This window comes from Eumetopias jubatus, unplaced genomic scaffold (genome assembly GCF_037043125.1).
Source record: "Eumetopias jubatus isolate StellerSeaLion01/CBP00866 unplaced genomic scaffold, mEumJub1_p1.0 scaffold_13, whole genome shotgun sequence".
In the NCBI taxonomy this organism is placed as follows: domain Eukaryota; kingdom Metazoa; phylum Chordata; class Mammalia; order Carnivora; family Otariidae; genus Eumetopias; species Eumetopias jubatus.
Genome location: NW_028274819.1, coordinates 98,938,659 through 98,959,659, shown reverse-complemented (window position 1 = coordinate 98,959,659; position 21,001 = coordinate 98,938,659). Strand labels below are relative to the sequence as shown.

Here is a 21,001-nt window from a genome sequence, read left to right as displayed (position 1 = left end):
TGACCTGAGCCGACGGCAGATGCTTAACCAACTGAGCCACCCAGGCAACTCAAAGAAACTTTTCTTGAAAGATCTCCAGTTGGGGCACCTGGCTGGCTCAGTTGGTGGAGCATGTGACTCTTGATCTCAGGGTTGTGAGTTTGAGCCCCACATTGGGTGTAGAACTCAACTAAAAAAAATTAAAAACATAATAAAATAAAATATCTCCAGTTGCGGGCACCTGGGTGGCTCAGTCAGTTAAGCATCCAGTTCTTGATTTTGACTCAGTCATGTTGGGGTCTTGAGATCAAGCCCCGTGTCTGGCTCTGTGCTGGGCATGGATCCTGCTTAAGAATCACTCTCTCCCGGGGCACCCGGGTGGCTCAGTTGGTTAAGTGGCTGCCTTCAGCTCTGATCATGATCCCAGGGCCTGGGATTGAGCCCCACGTCAGACTTCCTGCTCACTGGGGAGCCTGCTTCTCTCTCTTCCTCTGCCTGCTACTCTGCCTACTTGTGCCCCCACTCTCTCTCTGTCAAATAAATAAATAAATAATCTTTACCCCAAAAAAAGATTCTCTCCCTCTGATCCTCCCCTCCACCCCCACCCCTGCTTGTGCATGTGCTCTCTTAAAAAAAAGAGAGAGAGAGAAGATCCCCAGTTGATTCTAATGTGCAACCAAGTTTGAGACCTGGTCTATGAATATTACTAATTTTTTCCCCTTAGCTTACCTGCTTTGTTTTGCCAGTTTTAGTCTCTGTTTTTCTGGCTTTCTTCAAAGTCCAGTGATCTCTGTACTTTCATATTTAAAATGAGAGTTGCAAACAGGTGTACACACACAAGAACGAGATACCCAGAAAGCTGATTGGAAGCTGATGGGGAGGTAGGGACCTGGACATGTGCTTAAAGACTCCATGTCAGTGTCTAAAGCTCTCTTCTTTTTGGCTGATCAGTTTTCTGAGGGGACTCTTCCAATATTCTGCTTTGGAGGCATAAATAAGCATGGGAAAGGGCTGAGGATCTCATTCCTCACTCCTCTGTTTTATCCACTTCTTTTAAATATGGCCCCTTACTGCTGTCCTCATAGTGGCTTGGTGTTTTCATGTCCAGAGCCTCCCTGGTTCAAAGGTGACTATCTTCTGTTGCGATAGAGAGGTGGGCAGCACAGAGGGGGACATTTCTGGGGATTTAATCCTTCTACACACCTTCAACGAATTCTCCTGTTTTCAGCCCCACCCTGCATGCGTGCTGTCAGGAATATCTGGCAGCTTCAATCCCTGATCCTTCCCGGGGTTCTGCAGCATGATGTGGCTCACTTCTTACTGGTTCCTCTTTCTCCTCTATAGGCAAATTTCAGACTCCCCCCCACCCCACTAAATCAATTACCACTTATCCATCTTCCAAAAATGTTGCTGCCTAGTCTTCTGTCATTTTCTTTCCTATTATCAATCCTTGCTGGTCTATATCTTTTTCAAAATTATTATTCTTGGGGCGCCTGGGTGGCTCAGTCGTTGAGCATGTGCCTTGCAGCTCAGGTCATGATCCCAGTGTCCTGGGATCGGGCCCCGCATCGGGCTCCCTGCTCCGCGGGAGGCCTGCTTCTCCCTCTCCCGCTCCCCCTGCCTGTGTTCCCTCTCTCGCCGTGTCTTTCTCTGTCCAATAAATAAATAAAATCTTTAAAAACAAAAAATGAAATTATTATTCTTATACTCTCATTGTATAGGGTTAAAGGAGGGAATGAGATGTGAATAGGGTGTTCAATGTTTATTTCCAAATGTCAAAAGCCTAGGACCAGCAGAGAAGGTGAGGGACACTTCAAGCAAGGGAAATAGCGTGCATAAAAGTTTAGTTAGAAAAGGGACTTCCCAGGCACCTGGGCGGCTCAGTTGGTTAAGCGTCTGCCTTCAGTTCAGGTCATGATCCTGGAGTCCAGGGATTGAGGCCCACATCAAGTCCCACATCGGGCTCCCTCCTCAGCGGGGAGTCTGCTTCTCCCTCTGCCCTTCACCGTGCTCATACTCTCTCTCTCATAAATAAATAAAATCTTGAAAAAAAGAAGAAGGGGGGCTTCCTGAATCATGGGTACAGCAGGGCAAGCAGATTGGTTTTGCAGTTTGCCTAGGGGGAGTATGGAAAATGAGGATCTCCAGGTAGGGAGAAGTAGCCAAATGCAGTTTTAGGAGGCCTAGTTGAAAATTTATACTTAGTAACATAATTACTACATATTACATTTGGGGGCACTTAATCTTTTCATGTAATTTTGCCCATGGGACAAGCCTGACAGTTGATTAGTGTTTATTGTAACTGTTTCATAGCTAGGTTAACTGAGGTATATAAGTTACTGGATTTTTTCTAGGGCCACAGAGCAAGGAGTCAGCAGGGAGTAAGGACAGGCACTGAGGCAGAGAGAGGAGCGCCTGAGATGGTCACTGGGGGGCTGCGCTGGATATAAAGGAGCAGCGAGGTAAGCAAAGGCCGTGGTTAACAGTGCCTTCTTCGGCAGGAAGTACACTTGATCCGTGTTATTTGCAGATTCCACCTTTGTGAATCCACTTCCTCACTAAAATATGATCCAAATCGGGCGCCTGGGCGGCTCAGTCGTTAAGCATCTGCCTTTGGCTCAGGTCATGATCTCAGGGTCCTGGGATCGAGCCCCGCATCGGGCTCCCTGCTCCGCGGGAAGCCTGCTTCTCCCTCTCCCGCTCCCCCCGCTTGTGTTCCCGCTCTCGCTGTCCCTCTGTCAAATAAATAAATAAAATCTTAAAAAAAAATATGATCCAAATCAATATAGATTAGGCTGACAGTGTAGCACTTTAATGTAATTCTCCCCTCCAATCAGTTCTTGCCCTACTTCCCCCCACATCTGTACTTGGCTCCTTTACCCCTTCAGCTGCTCAAGCCCAAACACCTGGGTGTCATCCCCGATTCCTTGCCTTCTGTCCCCCACATCCAGTCTACCAGCAAGGTCTGTGGTTCTACCTCTCCTGGTTATCTATCTGTTGCCTCTCAGCCCCACACCCTCCCTTCTGTTTTCTACGGCTGGGTTTCCAAATTCCCCTGCCAGCTATTGATTTCTGCCAGTGGGAGGCGCCCGCAGGATACGAGAAGGTAGGAGAAAGGAAGTCGCAGCCATTACTCAGGGCTGATCTGGTAGTGGGATGAGGGCATGCGGACTTTAGTGCTTCGGTGTGGCGCCCCCTCAGCCCCTCGAGACCACTGCAGCAGCCCTTCTGCCTCCGGCACCTGCAGCAGGTGCCTCCCCTTGAACCTCTCCTTCCAGCAGCCCACCTTCCCTTCTCCCTTTTGCTCTGTCAGCCCTTCCAACGCTTTGTGACCAATTTCCCATCGTTAACACCCCGTGTTAGAATAACTAGCACGGGGGCGCCTGGGTGGCACGGTCAGTTAAGTGTCCGACTCTTGATTTCAGCTGAGGTCATGATCTCGGAGTCGTGAGATTGGGCTCCAGGGTAGGTGTAGCCTGCTTCAGATTCTCTTTCCCTCTGCCCCCCCCCCCCACCCTCTAAAAAGAAAAAAGAAAGAATGAACTAGCACGTTTTCTGACTTCCTGACTGGAGCTTGGCTGATACAGCCTCCAAATGATTTCCTGAATCGTCCCATCTATACCCCCATCACCGCTTCCTCGCTCGTCCGGGGCACAATCACCTCTCACCCGGATGGTGCGACAGCTAGGCTCTCTGGAGACCACAACCAGACAGGTCTGGAGCTAGACAGGCAGGTAAACTGTAAGCAGCGGCAGCAGTAACTGGTGAGAGACCCCTAGGAAAAATCAGTTCTGGGAGAAGATGATTGCCCTCTACTGCCAATCCTGGAGGCGAGGGATGTGGTTTTCTTTCACAAAGTTGATTTGCTGAAACCACTGTTCACTTCATGCCATTACTGGGGCTGATCCTTAGCTCTGCCTTATGCTCAGTCTGTCTTTTCTCTTTCATATTATAGAAGAGCAGGACAACCTGGAAGATAGAGCATTTTATTTGCAAAATCTTTGCCAATAACGTTAAGAATGAAAGAAAAGAACTCCATCGCTGTCTCAAAAAGAACATCTTTGAAGCTTTCCTCCCAACCTGAGCACCCTGGAATCCCAGACGTTCCAGTCCTTCTGTTCTTCTAACTCAAGTCCCCACAGTGGTGTAGGTGCATAATTCCCACGGGAGGAAAAGCGGAGACAGGCAGAAGCCATTTAAGGAACACACACAGTACTTTCTGGCAGAGAGGGCAGCAGGATGTCCACGTCCGAGTCAGGCTGTGGTGCAGGCGCGGTCGCCACGTGGCTGATGACTGTGTCGCCGCAGCCAGGGCAGAGGCGGCAGCTCAGCCTGGGAGCAGAGAGACCCGGGGGCGGGGGGGTGTCTCAGCTGAAGGTTAATGTCTCTGCATCTCCAGCTTGGGAAGCGGAGTTGGATGGAGGGGTGAATGCTTTCTTGCCTTCAGCTAGAGCTTTAAAATGCTGTGAGGAAAGAGGAGAGGGTACATGGAGTATCTGGTATGCTAGCTGCTGCATCTGAGCAAGAACTAACCTCTTTACAGCCCGTTAAGCTCCAATTCTTCCCCAGTTCTTCTTTCATTTTTTTTTAACACGTGGAAAATCATTTTTTTATATTTTTTAATTTTTTATTGTTCTGTTAATCACCATATATTACATCATTAGTTCTTGATGTAGTGTTCCATGATTCATTGTTTGTGCATAACACCCAGTGCTCCACGCAGAATGTGCCCTCCCCAGTTCTACTTTCAGAACAATTCCTTGGTGCTGTCTTTGAAAAACAGCTAGAAATTTGCCCCTCCCCCTTCAAAGATGAACCCCTTTTTTCCTTCTGCCCTGCATCCATTCCTTAAGCCCTGTGGTGAGTGTCCCTGGCGTGTCCCCCAGGCCAAAGGCCTACAGCTCTTCTGCTTCTCTCCCTGTGAAAGCCCCACCCTTCCTGCTTGCTGTTCTTCGAATGACAGGGAAGGGCGATGGTTAAGTCTTGCAAAAACATCCTTCCTTGTCCAAGGGCAAATCCCAGCTGACTCGGAAGAGTAGAGACTGGAGCGTTCCTCACTACGGCAGAAGGCACTCTCTGCCCTAGTCTTACCTGTGAGTTCTTGAATTCCGAGTAGAGGGAGAAGAGCAGGTGCAGGGACTGAATCCGACTCTTGTAGATAGGGATATCTAGGATGGCTGAAATCAAGAGCTCCCATGAGCAGAACCAAACACAACTGGGAATTATGGGGCATTTATGTTTAGGATGGCCATGGCCCTCCCAGATGGGATGTGTCGCTATGACTCTGGGGGCTGATACCTGGTGGGGAGTCACATAAGCCCAAATACCACCTTCAGTGCTGCCAAACAGCAAACTGGCTGTAACTCAAGATGCTATCTTCCCAGAGCAAAGGAGCCTTTGCAAAAGCCCACAGTGTATTCGTCCAGAGACGGAGAAAAGGAAGGGATGGAAGAGCTTACCACAGATCATGTCAATGTACTCCGCCAGGCTGCAGTCAATCTCTGCTGTGGGCAGGCTCACCTAGGACGAGCATGGGATGGACCAGAGTCAGAAGGCTGAGGTTTCACTGGGGCCAGCACCTCTCTCTTTTTTTTTTTTTTAAGATTTTATTTATTTATTTGACAGAGAGAGACACAGTGAGAGCAGGAACACAAGCAGGGGGAGTGGTAGAGGGAGAAGCAGGCCTCCCGCGGAGCGGGGAGCCCAATGCGGGGCTCGATCCCAGGACCCGGGGATCATGACCTGAGCCGAAGGCAGACGCCCAACCGACTGAGCCACCCAGGCGCCCCTCTCTCTCTCTTTTTTAAAGATATTTATTTATTTGTTTGTCAGAGAGAGAGAGAAAGAGAGCACAAGCAGGGGGAGCAGCAGAGGGAGAGGGAAAGGGAGAAGCAGGCTCCCCACTGAGCAAGGAGCCCGATGTGGGACTCAATCCTAGGACCCAGGGATCATGACTTGAGCCGAAGGCAGATGCGTAACCAACTGAGCCACCCAAGCGTCTCATCAGTTTCCTTTTCTTGATATGGAAGAGCTCTTTGCTTGGACAGTAATCTTATCACATTTATATATTTATTTAATTTTTTTCAGTCCACCACTCTTTTAACTTTGTTTAATGGTAATTATTGGTACTTAGAACTTTATTTCTGAATCTAAACTATCACATTTTCCCCATTAAGACTTTTAACTTTCTTTTTTTTAAAGATTTTATTTATTTATTTGAGAGAGAGAGAGAGAGAGAGAGAGAGAGATGAGCAGGGGAGGGGCAGAGGAAGAGGGAGAAGCAGGCTCCCTGCTGAGCAGGGAGCCCAATGGGGGGCTCGTTCCCAGGACCCTGGGACCATGACCTGAGCTGAAGGCAGACGCTTAACAGACTGAGCCACCCAGGTGCCCGGACTTCTAACTTTCTTAAGAGCAAAAGAAATTAAGACACAAAAGAGGATGATTAGATCTAGAGAGCACACAAAATAGGTAAGTTGATCTATGCTGTTAGAAATCAGGACAGTGTGGGCGCCTGGGTGGCTCAGTCAGTTAAGCGTCTGCCTTCGGCTCAGGTCAGATCCCAGGGTCCTGGGATCGAGCCGCACGTCGGGCTCCCTGCTCCGCGGGGAGCCTGCTCCCTCTGTCTCTGCCGATCCCCCTGCTTGTGTTCCCTTTCTCGCTGTGTCTCTCTCTGTCAAATAAATAAATAAAATCTTAAAAAAAAAAAAATCAGGACAGTGATTACATTGGGAGGTGGAAGTGTATGGAAGCATGAGTGGGCTTCTGGGATGCTAGTGATGTTCTGTGTTTTGATCTGATGTGTTCTGTTACACAAAGCTGTTCAGCTGCTGAAAATTAACATGTGTATGTCTCTGTTGTGAATTATACTCCAATTAAAAAGTGAATGATAATAAAATATAGGAAGAGAGGGACCCCTGGCTGGCTCAGTCAGTAGAGCATGCGATTCTTGATCTCAGGGTTGTAAGTTCAAGCCCCATGTTGGGCGTAGAGATTACTTAAAAATAAAATCTTAAAAAAAGAAAAACTTAAGGGGTGCCTGGGTGGCTCAGTTGGTTAAGTGTCCGACTCTTGATTTTGACTCAGGTCATGATCTCAGGGTCATGGGCTCGAGCCCCAAGTCAGGCTCCATGCTCAGCAGAGAGTCTGCTTCTCTCCTTCTCCCTCTCCCCCTACCCCTGCTTACATGCTGGTGCTCACACTCTCTCGCTCTCAAATAAATAAAGTTGGTCAATTAAAAAAAAAAAAACTTAAAAAAATATAGGAAGAGAGCAAACACTGGGCCTTCAAGTAAATGCCACACTTTTGTAGCTCCTGCTCTCTCCACTTACCTTGCCCAAAAGCTCTTCAAACTCTGGGGACCATTCCTGCATCAGTGTGTCAATATCAGGCATGGGCCTACATGGACAGAGGTAAATATGAACAAGAAACGTGGACTGATGACATCAGCAATCTCTGGGTCAGGAGATTGTAGGATGAAGGGAGGTGGTCAGTCTGCCACATGAGGATTTCAGGAGAACACAGACTGGGCAGACTTATTTATCCAAGATCTGGGGTCTGGAAGAATGGCTAAGTAATACCAGATAAATCATAATCTTTATAAAGTCTGCAATCTCAGCCAGTGGCTGTCAGGATCCACAGGACCTCAGGCTAATCCAATATGTCCTCCGCCTGTGGGCCCTCCTCTCAGAAGCGATGGGTCTGAGGGTGGTGAAGGTTCCCAGGGGTTACCGTGGGGAAGAGGGTGGTATTTCTTACCTGGTGTAGTGCACAGTCGCAGGGGGCTTAGAACGGTGTAACTCCGAGATGCTCTCGATCCATGTGTCAATGGCTTTGGGATTCTTCTCTGCATCTTCTAGGCTCTTTACTTTCATATGTTGCTAGAAAAATAAGGGGAAACCCTGGCTGATGGCATTAAAGTAGCTCTCTTATTTTAATTGGATGGCTCATCCTTGCTGCTATTTCATATACAGCAAGTAGCTAATGAATGGGGAAGCCTGACGGCAGCCAATGAACACAAGACGAAACTCTGGTAAAATTTTCTGGAGCCATGCACAGGGGGCAGGTCAACAGGATATAGGGCTGACCACACTGAGACGGTATTTCGCACGAGTAGGACGGCTGGGATAAAGGAGACAGGCAGTACCACGTGTTGGCGAGGATGCGGACAAACTGGAACGCTCACTCATTGCTGGTGGGATTGTAAAATGGTTCAGCTGCTTGGCAAACAGTGCGGCAGTTCGTCAAAATGTTAAGCAGTTAGCACACAGCCCAGCAATCCCGCTCCTACATATATACCCAAAAGAAATAACAATATATGCCCACACAAAAACTTGTACGCACATACAAGTTCAAAGGAGCATGTTAATAAAAGTGGAAACGACTGGAGAATGGATAACCACAATGCAGTTGGAATGTGATTCAGCCATAAGAAAAGGAGTGACATATGATTTCACTTATATGGGGAATCGTAAAAAAAAAAAATGAATAAACAAATAAAAAGCAGAATCAGACCTATAAATACAGGGAACAAACTGGTGTTTGCCGGAGGGTACGGGGTGGGAGGGATGGGCAAAATAGGTGAAGGGGAGAGGGAGATACAGGCTTCCGGTTATGGAATGAGTAAGTCACAGGAATAAAAGGCATGGTGCAAGGTCAGTGGTGCTGTAAGAGCGCTGTGTGGTGACAGATGGCAGCCACGCTTGGGGTGAGCACAGCGGAGTGTATAAACTTGTCCAATCACTGTGCTGTACACCTGAAACTACCCTAACGTTGTGTGTCAACTCCACTCAAAAACTGAAAAAAAGGAGGGGCGCCTGGGTGGCTCGGTCGTTAAGCGTCCGCCTTCGGCTCAGGTCACGATCCCAGGGTCCTGGGATCGAGCCCCACATCGGGCTCCCTGCTCTGCGGCAAGCCTGCTTCCCCCTCCCCCTGCTTGTGTTCCCTCTCTCGCTGTCTCTCTCTCTGTCACGTAAATAAATAAAATTAAAAAAAAAAAGTACCTCAGGAACTGAAGTCCTTAGCAGGGTCTAGAAGGAATGGGGAATGAGGAGTGACTGCTAATGGGTATGAGGTTTCTTTCTGGAATAATGAAAGTGTTCTTAAATTAGATAGCAGTGATGGTTGTACAGTTCTGTGAATACACTGAAATCACTGAATTGTATAATCCAAAAGGGCAAACTTCATGGTAAGTAAATTATATCTCAGTGAACTCTTTTTTTAAAAAAATAAGGTTGGCCTGAAACCAGAGCCACCCCTTCTGATGGCACGGATAGCAGCACAGCCTCTGCTCTCGGCTGGCATCTTACCGTGATGTTGTGCTGTTTGGAATTCTCAGTTAACCACAGTGAGAGCACGGTGGGGTCCGACTGCTTTGTAGAAGGCTCATCCAATACCAACAGGCCAAGGTTGTCAGGCTTTCCATCAGGACGTGGGACCTGGTCAGGAGAAAGGAAGACAGAGGAAAAAAATGCGGGGGGGCAGACATAGAAAGGTCACACCTGTTGTTTCTAATAAGTTGAAGAGGAAGAACTCTTCTCATCCTTTATTATTACTAGTATTAAAAGACATGCTTTCTGTATCATGCTGCACTAGAACACTGTCTATAAAAAACACATGGTCTACAGTGCCCTAATTGTACAGTTGATAATTAGGAGGTAAATGAATGACAAATTTTTAATATATAATGATATAATCAAGTATTACCTAAATAGCAATGAGCAGAATTTGGAGAGCAAGGTTGAGAACTCCAATGAAATGAAGAATATATATCAAGATAGCCAATGCTAGGCAAGGAAATTAGTTGAACTGTTAACAGTAATAGAGAGGTCCGAAGAAACACCTAAGAAGTCATTTTTAGGATGTGTCAACTGTACCTTTAAAAATGCGTCAATATCCCCAACAGCAGGGATAAAATCAGGAATGAAAGGTTTCAGTTTGTGGTCCAGGTCAATCAACTGAGGTGTGTACCTAGGAGACATCGCAAAGGGAAGGAAGAGAAAGTCAGAGAAATGAACTTTACTGCTCAGGCTAAAAAAATCTAGGAAGAACAGGCTTGTTTCAGACTAGAGGTAGGAAGGGGGTGGGGTCATGGGAGGATGGCCTAGTGCTCACCTGCTGATATACTGGAAGAGTTCCTTAATCTCAGCTGAAACTGGCAAATGCTCATAATCTGTAGGATCATAGGCCCTGGGAAAAGGAAAATATGGTTCAAGGTGGCCAGAGAAGAGCAGATGTGACTGAGCCCCGGTTCATCACCAGCCCCCACTACCCTACCCCCGCCACCGGCCTTCACTTTGACCACAGACCCTGTGACTCTGAACCTGGTTTGTGCCCTGCCCACATCTGCCTTTCCCAGGTGGTTCGCAAGGCAATTTTAAAATGGATTATAATTAGCTCAGTTATCTCTGACAAAGAAGAAAAGAACTGCAGAAAATCTAAAACAATTTTTAAACATTTTAGAATGTAGCAGAAATTCTTTCTCTTTTTTTGAATGGAAGGGATGAAGAGAAAGTATGGTATGAGATTCTAATTTCTTTTTTTTAATTGAGGTATAATTGATACAACATGAGATTTTATTTTTTTTTAAAGATTTTTATTTTATTTATTTGAGAGAGAGAGAACACGAGAGAGGGAACACAAGCAGGGGGAGTGAGAGAGGGAGAAGCCGACTTCCAGCGGGGCTCAATCCCAGGACCCTGGGATCATGACCTGAGCTGAAGGCAGACGCTTAACGACTGAGCCACCCAGGCGCCCTTTTTTTTTTTTTTTTTAAAGATTTTATTCATTTATTTGAGAGAGCAAGTGAGAGAGCACAGGGGGAGAATGAGAGGGAGAAGCAGGCTCCCCACTGAGCAGGGAGCCCAACTCAGGGCTCGATCCCAGGGCCCTGAGATCATGACCTGAGCCGAAGGCAGACACTTAACCGACTGAGCCACCCAAGTGCCCCGAGATTTTAAGTTCTGACATGAAAATACTTCGCCCCAAGAAAAGTAAGAATTTTTACAAAGATGTTTTTAACAGTGTTATTTATATAAGTAAAAAATTAGAAACAAAATATCCAATACTGGAGAGACAGGTATATTAAGTTGAATATTGTATAGTTATTATTAATTTTTAAGTAAGCTCTATGACCAATGTGAAGCTTAAACTCACAACCCAGAGGTTAGAAGTCGCACACTCGGGGCGCCTGGGTGGCTCAATTGGTTAAGCATCTGCCTTCAGCTCAGGTCATGATCCTGGAGTCCCGGGATCAAGCCCCGAGTTGGGCTCCCTGCTCAGCGGGGAGCCTGCTTCTCCCTCTCCCTCTGCTGCTTCCCCTGTCTGTACTCTCTGTGTCAAATAAATAAAATCTTAAAAAAAAAAAAAAAAAGTCGCACACTCTACCGATGAGCCAGCCGGGAACCCCAAATATTGTATAGTTATTAAAAAGTACTTGGGGCGCCTGGGTGGCTCAGTGGGTTAAGCAACTGCCTTCGGCTCAGGTCATGATCCTGGAGTCCCGGGATCGAGTCCCACATCGGGCTCCCTGCTCGGCGGGGAGTCTGCTTCTCCCTCTGACCCTCCCCCGCTTTCATGCTCTCTCTCTCTCATTCTCTCTCTCAAATAGATAAATATCTTAAAAAAAAAAAAAGTACTTGTAGGGGCGCCTGGGTGGCTCAGTCGTTAAGCATCTGCCTTCAGCTCAGGTCATGGTCCCAGGGTCCTGAGATCGAGCCCCACATCGGGCTCCTGGCTCGGCGGGAAGCCTGCTTCTCCCTCTCCCACTCCCCCTGCTTGTGTTCCCTCTCTCGCCATGTCTCTCTCTGTCAAATAAATAAATAAAATCTTAAAAAAAAAGTACTTGTATTGATACAGGAAATGTATACAGTAAAAAAAAATAGAACACATTAATTATAATTAAGTAAAATGTAATGAACATTGGCAAAGTACATAAGTGACTTGGAAAGTATTAATAAAGTCCTTCTGGGGAGAGTAACTTAAAAAATTAAACATATTATTGATATGAAGTTTCCATTTCCCCAGATTATAATTTATGAAAGCAGCATATGATCATGAAGTAAACTGGGAAGCATGAAAAGCCAGTCTGCAATTAAACCTTTGTCTCATTTACTTAGTGTCTACCTGCAGGTGGATGATCCACAGGTAACTTATTTTTATTAAACTATTTAATAAGTGATACATACAGATGATATAAAGGAAAAGGTACAAATGTCTATAGTAGAAGTTACGGCTCACTTCCACCCTTGTCCCCTTCCCACCAAGTCCCTCCTCCAATGTAATCACTATTATTAGTCTCTAGTGTTTCCTGGAGATAGTCTTGTAATATTTGTTTTATACACATGGTAGCACAACATAAATACTCTTTATACCTTTTAAAAATTTAACACTCTCTTGGAGATTGTTCTTTGCAGTGTGGAGAGTGCTTTCAATGGCCAGATGGAATCCTACTGATGGCTACACCATCATCACTTTAACAGTAATGGTATTTGAAATGGATGGGCCTTAGAATCCACTTTGATTAAAACCTCTAGGGATGGGTCATGACTCATCTAGCATGTGAGCTGGAACAGGGTAAGGAGATTTTTTTTTTTTTTAGATTTTTTGTTTATTTGAGAGAAAGATAGTGAGAGAGAGCACGAGCAGGCGTGAGAAGGAGAAGCAGGGAGCCTGACTCAGGGCTCGATCCCAGTGTCCTGGGATCATGACCTGAGCCGAAGGCAGATGCTTAACCGACTGAGCCACCCAGCACCCTGGAGATTTTTTTTTTTTTTTAAGATTTTATTTTATTTGAGAGAGAGAGCACGAACGCGGGTGGGGAGGCTCTCAATCCCAGGACCCCAGGATCATAACCTGAGCTGCAGGCAGATGCTTAACCGACTGAGCCACCCAGGCGCCCCTGGGTAAGGAGATTTTTTTGCCAAAGCATCACCCAGGAACATCTGCCTCCATGTGCGGCTCCTAAAGCACTTGCTCTCCACCCTTCCAAAGAGGAGCTGAGCCTAAAGTAGAAATGCTCCTGTGCATGTGTGTTTTCCTTGCTAAACAGAATTGCTTGGGTATCTATATAAATTTTATTTTCCCTTTCCCAAAATGGGAGCTCCTTGAAGGCAGGGACCACCTTTTAGATTTATTCAGCAAATCCTCATGAAGCCCCAAGCCCACAAAGTTTCAGATCATGCAAGTGACATCACAGGACTCAGTGAGGCAGTGTAGCCAGAAAAGAAAGAAAATTCATTCTGTTGGTTTCTGAGACATCTGAAAGTCCTAAGTAGGGGAGATCAAAAGAGATGCTAGAATTGCACTCCCAACTGATCTCCTCCCAGGCCAGTGTCTTCCTCCCTGCTTGGGGGTCCTCGGTTGGGGGATTGCCTCACCCTTCCAGAGGGGCCCCGTGCTCTTCATCATCATCATCTTCATCAGAATCCGTCTCAGATGAGTCATCATCATCATCATCATCATTTTCACTGAAGCCCCGCTGAGGTGTCAGCTGCGAGGCCTTCTTCTTCTCCTGAGACAGGGCAGGGCAGGCATGGAAGGCACCACATAGAGAGAAGCTTAGTGTACCTCTGCCCCGACCCCACCTAGTGCTCGCACAGATACCCTCCTGCCTGGCACCGATTCTCCAGGAAGAGAGGCTGGCACTCCCCAGAAAGGCCGCAAGGACCTTTGTCTACTCCTGCTTAGCCAAAAACTGGGTCCTCACTTTCTCTCTCTTTTTTTTAAGATTTTATTTATTTACTTGTCAGAGAGAGGGAACACAAGCAGGGGGAGCTGCAGGCAGAGGGAGAAGCAGGCTTCCCACTGAGCAGGGAGCCCGATGTGGGGCTCAATCCCAGGACCCTGGGATCATGACCCGAGCCGAAGGCAGCCGCCCAACCAACTGAGCCACCCAGGCATCCCTGATAAGAATCTCTTAATGTGTTCTTTCTTTCTTTTCTTTTTTCTAGAGAGGGAGAGTGGGAGGGGCAGAGGGTGAGGGAGAGAGAGAATCTTAAGCAGGCTCCATGTCCAGCGCTGAGCCCAGTGCAGGGCAGGCCGGGTGGGGGGGGGTTGGTTCTGATCTTACACCCTGAGATCATGACCTGGGGCAAAATCAAGAGTCAGATGCTTAATCAACTGAGCCACCCAGGTGCCCCAAATTGTTCTTTCTCAATTCAAAATCTGCCAAAGCTATCCTTGTTTGGCAAAGGGAGCTCTTTAAGAATACTGATGGTCAATTTAAAGGTCATTCAAAAATATATCCTTTCTGCTGATTCTGGTTGTACACTGAATTAGAAAGATAAATGAGTCTTGAATATTGGCCACAGCATGATGGAGACTAGAAAAATTTAGGGTGAATACGCAAAATTAGGTCAATTTAGGAAATTGCTCACTTTTTTTTGGTCTGCTTCTTCAAAGCTGTGCTTTGCAAAATCTCTGATCTAAAGGCAGAGGGCTTTATACGCCATAGAAAAATGCCTAAAAATTACTTTGTGGGTAAGATGTTAAAATAGCACACTAGTCACAAAGTGGGACTACTTTATTTACTTAAAAAAAAAGATTTTATTTATTTATTTGAGAGACAGAGAGAGTGAGAGAGAGCATGAGTGGGGAGGAGAGGGAGAAGCAGGCTCCCCGCTGAGCAGGGAGCCTCATGTGGGGTTCAATCTCAGGACCCTGGGATCATGACCTGAGCTGAAGGCAGACACGTAACCAACTGAGCCATCCAGGCGCCCCTACTTACTTTTTTAAAAAGATTATTTATTTGAGAGAGCGAGCATGTGCACATGTGGGGGGGGCAGAAAGAAAGGGAGAGAAGCAGACTCCGATGAGGGAGGAGCCAGAGGTGGGGCTCAATCTCACGCCCCCGAGATCATGACCCAAGCCAAAATCAAGCATCTGACACTCAAAGGACTGAGCCACCCAAGTGTCTCTACTATTTTTTAAGTACTTTATTTATTATATTTTTTAGTAATCTCTACACCCAACGTGGGGCTTGAACTCAGGACCCCGAGATCAAGAGTCGCATGCTCCACCCACTGAGCCAGGCAGGCACCCCAAAGTGGGCCCTTTTAGGCTTTTTATGACCTTTTAGGCTTTTTATGCAATCTGTCTACATTACTACAGCTTTTTGCATTACTTCAGATATCCTTCGCTTGTTTGCAAAGCTCCTATTCTTGAAGGACAATTAAAATGTAACCATTGGGGGTGCCTGGGTATGTTAGTCGGTTAAGCCTCTGACTCTTGACTTAGGCTCAGGTCATGATCTCAGGGTCATGAGATATAGCCCTGTGTGGGGCTCCCTGCGGAGCAGAGAGTCTGCTTCTCTCCTTCTCCATTTCCCTCTGACCACCCCCCTCAAATCAATAAATCTTTTTTTAAGAAGATTTTTATTTATTTGACACAGAGACAGAGAGAGCACAAGCAGGGGGAGCGGCAGGCAGAGGGAGAGGGAGAAGCAGGCTCCCCACTGAGCAAGGAGCCTGATGCAGGGCTCGATCCTAGGACCCCGGGATCATGACCTGAGCCGAAGGCAGATGCTTAACTGACTGAGCCACCCAGGTACCCCTCAAATAAATCTTAAAAAAAAAAAAAGTAACCCCTGGATTTCGCGTTAAGACCGGACACAATGGCTGTTAAGCAGAGCATGTGCACAGCTTCCCGGTCCTGCCTAGAGCTGCAGGCACCTTTCCGTCTTTCATTCAGAAACAGTAATCCTCTAGGTTCACAGAACAACAACAAAGTGACATCTGGGTCTTAAAACTTCAAAATTAAAGTCTCTTTCACAAAATATTGGCAGTATCCCAAATGTTGACAATGAACAGATGGCTAGACCAGTAATTCCAAACTTGCTTTATCATAAGAATTACTTGGAGTGCTTGCTAAAAATATAAATTCTCAGGCTTTTACCTTCAAGATTCTGATTCAGTAGTTTCAGGTGGGCACTACTGGAAATACGTATTGTTAAAGATAAGTATCCTACTTGATTCTTATGATCAGTAAAGTTTGCAAAGCACCGGCCTGTGCTATATGAAATTCCTCACCAAAAAGTCAGCTGTGCTAGTAGGCTTTACTCCTGAAGGAATCAAAATCTTAAGACTCTTTGCTCCTGATTTTCCTACATGAGCTCAAACGTACCCAACCCAACCCCTGGAGGTGAGTATCCAAGAAATGTTTACTACTGAACTACTGTCACCGCAAACGAACTACCAACAGCTCAAAGCAAGAAAGTCCACGAGAAGCTGTGGGTTGTACCATACCTTGTTGTTTTCCTCTCCATACTCATTGTTGCTACTGTCAGCCATAGTCTTGGTAGGAAGACGGGCGGGATGAAGAAGTCCTTAGGAGAAAAGTTTTCCCTTTAGATTATTAAAATGATTTTTAAAGACAAATATTTTTATTTTTTTATTTTTTAAGATTTTTATTTATTTATTGAGAGAGAGAGAGAGAATGGTAGAGAGAGAGCATGAGAGGGAAGAAGGTCTGAGGGAGAAGCAGACTCTCTGCTGAGCAGGGAGCCCGATGCGGGACTCGATCCTGGGACTCCAGGATCATGACCTGAGCCGAAGGCAGTTGCTTAACCAACTGAGCCACCCAGATGCCCAAAGACAAATATTTTTAGTTTATAATATTTTTTGTTCTGTTTTATGGAACAGGGCCTGCTTCTCCCTCTCCCACTGCCCCTGCTTGTGTTCCTTCTCTAGCTGTGTCTCTCTCTGTCAAATAAATAAAAATGAAAAAAAAAAAAAGAATATCTAGTTAAAGGACAGGAGACTGAATTCTAGCCATGGCTCTGTTGACTCAATTCAGGAGATATCTACTAAGCATTACTGTGCATAAGGCATTAGATTAGACATTATACTAGTTGATTATCTGCTGTTACATAAATCATATAAAATCTGCTCTTACTTTACACATTGGCAAAATGAGGTTAGTAATTAATAAAGTGATAAGAGGGCTGGATTGATAGAAGACTGGGATTAGAGAACAACTCTATGACATGGACAAAATGACTTAGCCTGAGTCTCAGTATTCCCACATCTGAAGGAAGGCAGTAACATTTATCCCTCAGAACTGTTGTAAGGATCAAATGACAAAACTCAAGTGAAAGGAACTGACCCAGCTCCTGGCAAATAATAGTCACAAATATAAGTCTGAATCAGCCTCTATATGATAGCAATAAAAATAGTCTGAACAATTAAAAGTATAATCAGATAGGGGCGCCTGGGTGGCTCAGTTGGTTAAGCGACTGCCTTCGGCTCAGGTCATGATCCTGGAGTCCCGGGATCGAGTCCCACATCGGGCTCCCTGCTCAGCAGGGAGTCTGCTTCTCCCTCTGACCCTCTTCCCTCTCGTGCTTTCTATCTCTCATTCTCTCTCTCTCTCTGAAATAAATAAATAAAATCTTTTAAAAAAAAATAAATAAAAGTATAATCAGATATAAGTAACTCGCACGAAAACCATGTTCAATGATCGCTTTTTAAAAAAGACTTATTTATTTATTTTAGGTGGGGGCAGAGGGAGAGGGAGAGAGAATCCCAAGCAGACTCCATGCAGAGCGTGGAGCCCGACCTGGGGCTCGATCTCATGACTCTGAGATCACAACCTGAGCCGAAACCAAGAGGCGGCCACTCAACCGACTGTGCCACCCAGGCGCCCCATGTTCAATGATTTCTAAATCAAATTAACGCCAGTTAAACACCATTTTTCAGCCTACTACATTGCCCAAACTGAAAACAAATGATAATGTCCATGGCCGGCAAGATTATATACATGCTCAGATCAAAAACCTTGTCTAGGTATATATATACATACATATATATATATATACATAGCTCTATCTCTATCTCTATAAGATTGAAAGCAGGAACTCAAATGATACTTGCACACCCATGTTCAGGCAGCAGTCACAATACCCAAAAGGTGGAAAAACCCAAGTATCCATCAACAGACAAGTGGATAAACAAAACGTGGTTATGCATACAGTGGAATATTATTCAGCCACAAAAAGGAAGGAGACGAACACAGGCTACAGCATGGATGAACCACGAAGCCATTATGCTAAGTGAAATCAGCCAGACACAAATGGACAAATGTTGTATGATTCCACTTTTGTGGAGCACAGAATGGATGAAGTCATAGACACCAAGTAGAACAGAGGTTACCAGGGGCTGCCAGGGACAGGGGAATGGAGAGTTATTGTTGAACGAGTAGTTTCTGTTCAGGATGATAGAAAAGCTCTGGAAATAGACAGTAGAGATAGTTATACAACAATATGAATGCACCTAATGCCACTGAATTGTACACTTAAAGATGATTAAAATGGTAAATTTTATGTTAGGTATACTTACTGCAATAAACAAGCAACCCCAGATGTCATCCTTGATTCCCAACCCAAGAGCCAAACCCAGCCCATCAGCAATTATCTTCTATTTGCCTCCTCTCTCTATTCTTTTTTTTTTTTTAAAGATTTTATTTATTTGAGAGAGAGAGAATGAGAGAGAGAGAGCACGAGAGAGAAGAGGGTCAGAGGGAGAAGCACACTCCCCGCCGAGCAGGGAGCCCGATGCGGGACTCGATCCCGGGACTCCGGGATCATGACCTGAGCCGAAGGCAGTCGCTTAACCAACTGAGCCACCCAGGCGCCCATCCTCTCTCTATTCTTACCTTCCTCACCACATCCAAGTCACTGTCACCTCAACTCAGCCATTGCAACAGTCCTTCCAACTGGCTCCTGACTTTCATCATCGCACCTTTCAATCCAAGACACACCTACCAGCAACATCACCTCAAAAGCTCCTCTTGTTAGGCCTCCTACCTACTTCTGCCTACCTCTTGCCTGCCTGCCTTTGATACCACTCCTTCCTACCATATGCTGGTCTCTTTCAAATCCTCAAACGCACCCAAGTTCTTTCTGGCCTGAGGTCCTTTTCACATTTCACTGCTGCTCCCTTTTCCTGGCCTACTTCTTCTCAATGTCTGTCTGAATCCTTCTTATCTTTTGGTCTCAAATGTTACCTCCTCAGGTCTTCCCTGACCAACCCGTCAAAAGGAGACCCCACTCCTCACCATTATTCTCCATCCTATCGAACCCTTTGCTTCCATCAATGTGCTTACCACATTTGTAATTATGTCTGTTTACTCATTTGTCATCGATCTCCCACGGCTACAAGCATCAGGATGGCAGGGTCAATGTCTCTTTTAATACTGTATACCTATTGCCGTGCATAAAGCTGACACATGGTAGGCATTCAAGAAATGTCTGTTGAATAAATGACTGTGTCAAGTCCCGTTGAAAGAGTCTACTGAGATTTTGATTGGGATTGCAAGTTAAGGGCAGGTTGTTGAAGCATCTTCAAAACTGAGCAAAACAGTTTTAATAAGTTCAAACCAACCAACCAACTAATCAACCAACCAACCATGAATCCCTGGCAGATTGTGAGCAGAGCACATCACGAAGCAAACGCTGACAGGGAACACTGGTCATGTTGGGAGGAAAATCCTGAATCTGGGGGGCTGTGTTTTCTCCCCCACCTTAACCAGTTAGAAAACACAAATAATGGCAAGTGTTTGCCAAACTTGACTCTGATAGCCAACATTTGCTATTATAAAATAGGAATTTCTTGGAGACCATCATGGATCCATCTTATTCTTTGTTCTGAGAACCATTTCTCTTCTTTCCTCTTTATTCCTCTTACCCTTGTGTCCTGGGGTTGGAGTATGAATACTTGCAACCTCTTCAGAGTCGTTAATCTCTAGACGCTCATCATATGTCTGGTTTTCAACAATCTTGGTCTAAATGAAAGGAGACATGATTACTTAGCTCATATCACAGGATATGAGCTGATTCCGAACCAGCCTTGATTCCTCCTCCTTACCCAAGTCACCGGTTTTACTTGTAACCTTCACCCCCATTATTTTCCTTAAGGCTCCTTGGCCCTAGGTCAATCGGTTAAGTCATTCTGCTGCAACTCTTATTTAGGAACTGCTGACAGCCTGGCTGAGGAGGGAGGGAATCGTGGAGGGAAAAGACAGCTAATTTAGGCAGCAGCTCCCCAAAGCTGTAGATACACGCACAAGGGCAGAACAGTATTCGTCTTGGACGGCAGCTCTCTCCTTAGTTTCGGTAGAGTTTTCCCACAGCTGTTGGGGTTTCCGGGGGTGGGAGTGGGGGAGAAGGGGCTGCAGAGGCTCTGGAAAGAGTTCTGTCTCCGGAGTCACCTTGTTTACCCGAAGGGAGGATAAACTCCAGTCTCTCGGTCCCATCCAATAATCCCAAGAGCATCAGCCCCATCCCCAACCCCCTGTCTTGCAGGTCGGATCCCAGCAGTTTCTTGGGGAGTGAAGGAAGCGGGATGGTTGCTGGTGGCATGAAGGGCGAGGAGAAGGAATGGTTGTCAAGGAGATGGGAAGAGATGGGGGGGCGTTGGAGGCAAGGGGAGTGCCCTTAGATTCCTCTCCGGAGGGAGAAAGGCAGTGCTCTTTCTGCTAGGGGGAGTACGAATTACCTGTAGCCCCTCTGAATCCGTCTCCTCTATGTGGAAAGAACCCCAGCCTAGGGCCAGGGTCTCACTCCAGTATTAGGCCAGGCCACTTGAGGGGCTTCGACGTGGAGCAACCGGCCTTGTTGTCAGTCGCTAGGCAAAAAAAAAAAATAATAATAAAAATAAATAAATAAAAATCGCGAGATTTGCTTTCAGTCTCGTGAGACCTTCTCCACTCGCGCTTTGCGTCTCTTCCCAGCAGCAAAGCGAGCGGGGGAGGATCTAGTGGCGTTTGGACAAAGCCTCTCTGGGCAGTTTAGTCCCCTGTTTTTCTATGGTTTCAGTAAATGCGTTTGTGGCGGCATCTAGCGATCACAACTTGGCACAACCGGCCGATGAATGTCGGTTGGTTTAGTTAGCCCTCCGATCTGGAAATACAGTGTTTTGTATATAGAAATACTATATTTTTACTTGTTGAAGAAGACAGAGCTTCTTTAGGCAGGGTCTGTGTCTAACTTTTAAGTTCTTTAAGCAGCAGTACCATGCATAAATTAGGCACT

At 46.0% G+C, this 21,001-nt stretch overlaps 1 protein-coding gene across 2 annotated transcripts; it reads right to left on the bottom strand.

The window, feature by feature from the left end:
- Positions 1–3,951: 3,951 nt before the first annotated feature.
- Positions 3,952–20,679, bottom strand: IFT46 (intraflagellar transport 46). Of its 2 annotated transcripts, XM_028105714.2 has the most exons (12): positions 20,466–20,679; positions 19,656–19,752; positions 16,218–16,297; positions 13,353–13,486; positions 10,090–10,164; positions 9,852–9,945; positions 9,285–9,413; positions 7,735–7,856; positions 7,308–7,374; positions 5,439–5,499; positions 5,071–5,156; positions 3,952–4,442 (listed from the first exon to the last, which is right to left on the bottom strand). In XM_028105714.2, exons 3-12 carry the CDS (start codon positions 16,260–16,262, stop codon positions 4,347–4,349), a joined length of 909 nt encoding a protein of 302 aa, XP_027961515.1. In that variant the 5' UTR covers positions 16,263–16,297; positions 19,656–19,752; positions 20,466–20,679; the 3' UTR covers positions 3,952–4,346. The 2 variants fall into 2 exon arrangements, with proteins under 2 accessions (XP_027961515.1, XP_087873954.1); XM_088017828.1 differs by lacking the exons at positions 13,353–13,486; positions 19,656–19,752; positions 20,466–20,679 and having other exon boundaries at positions 16,218–16,292.
- Between the last annotated feature and the right edge of the window lie 322 nt (positions 20,680–21,001).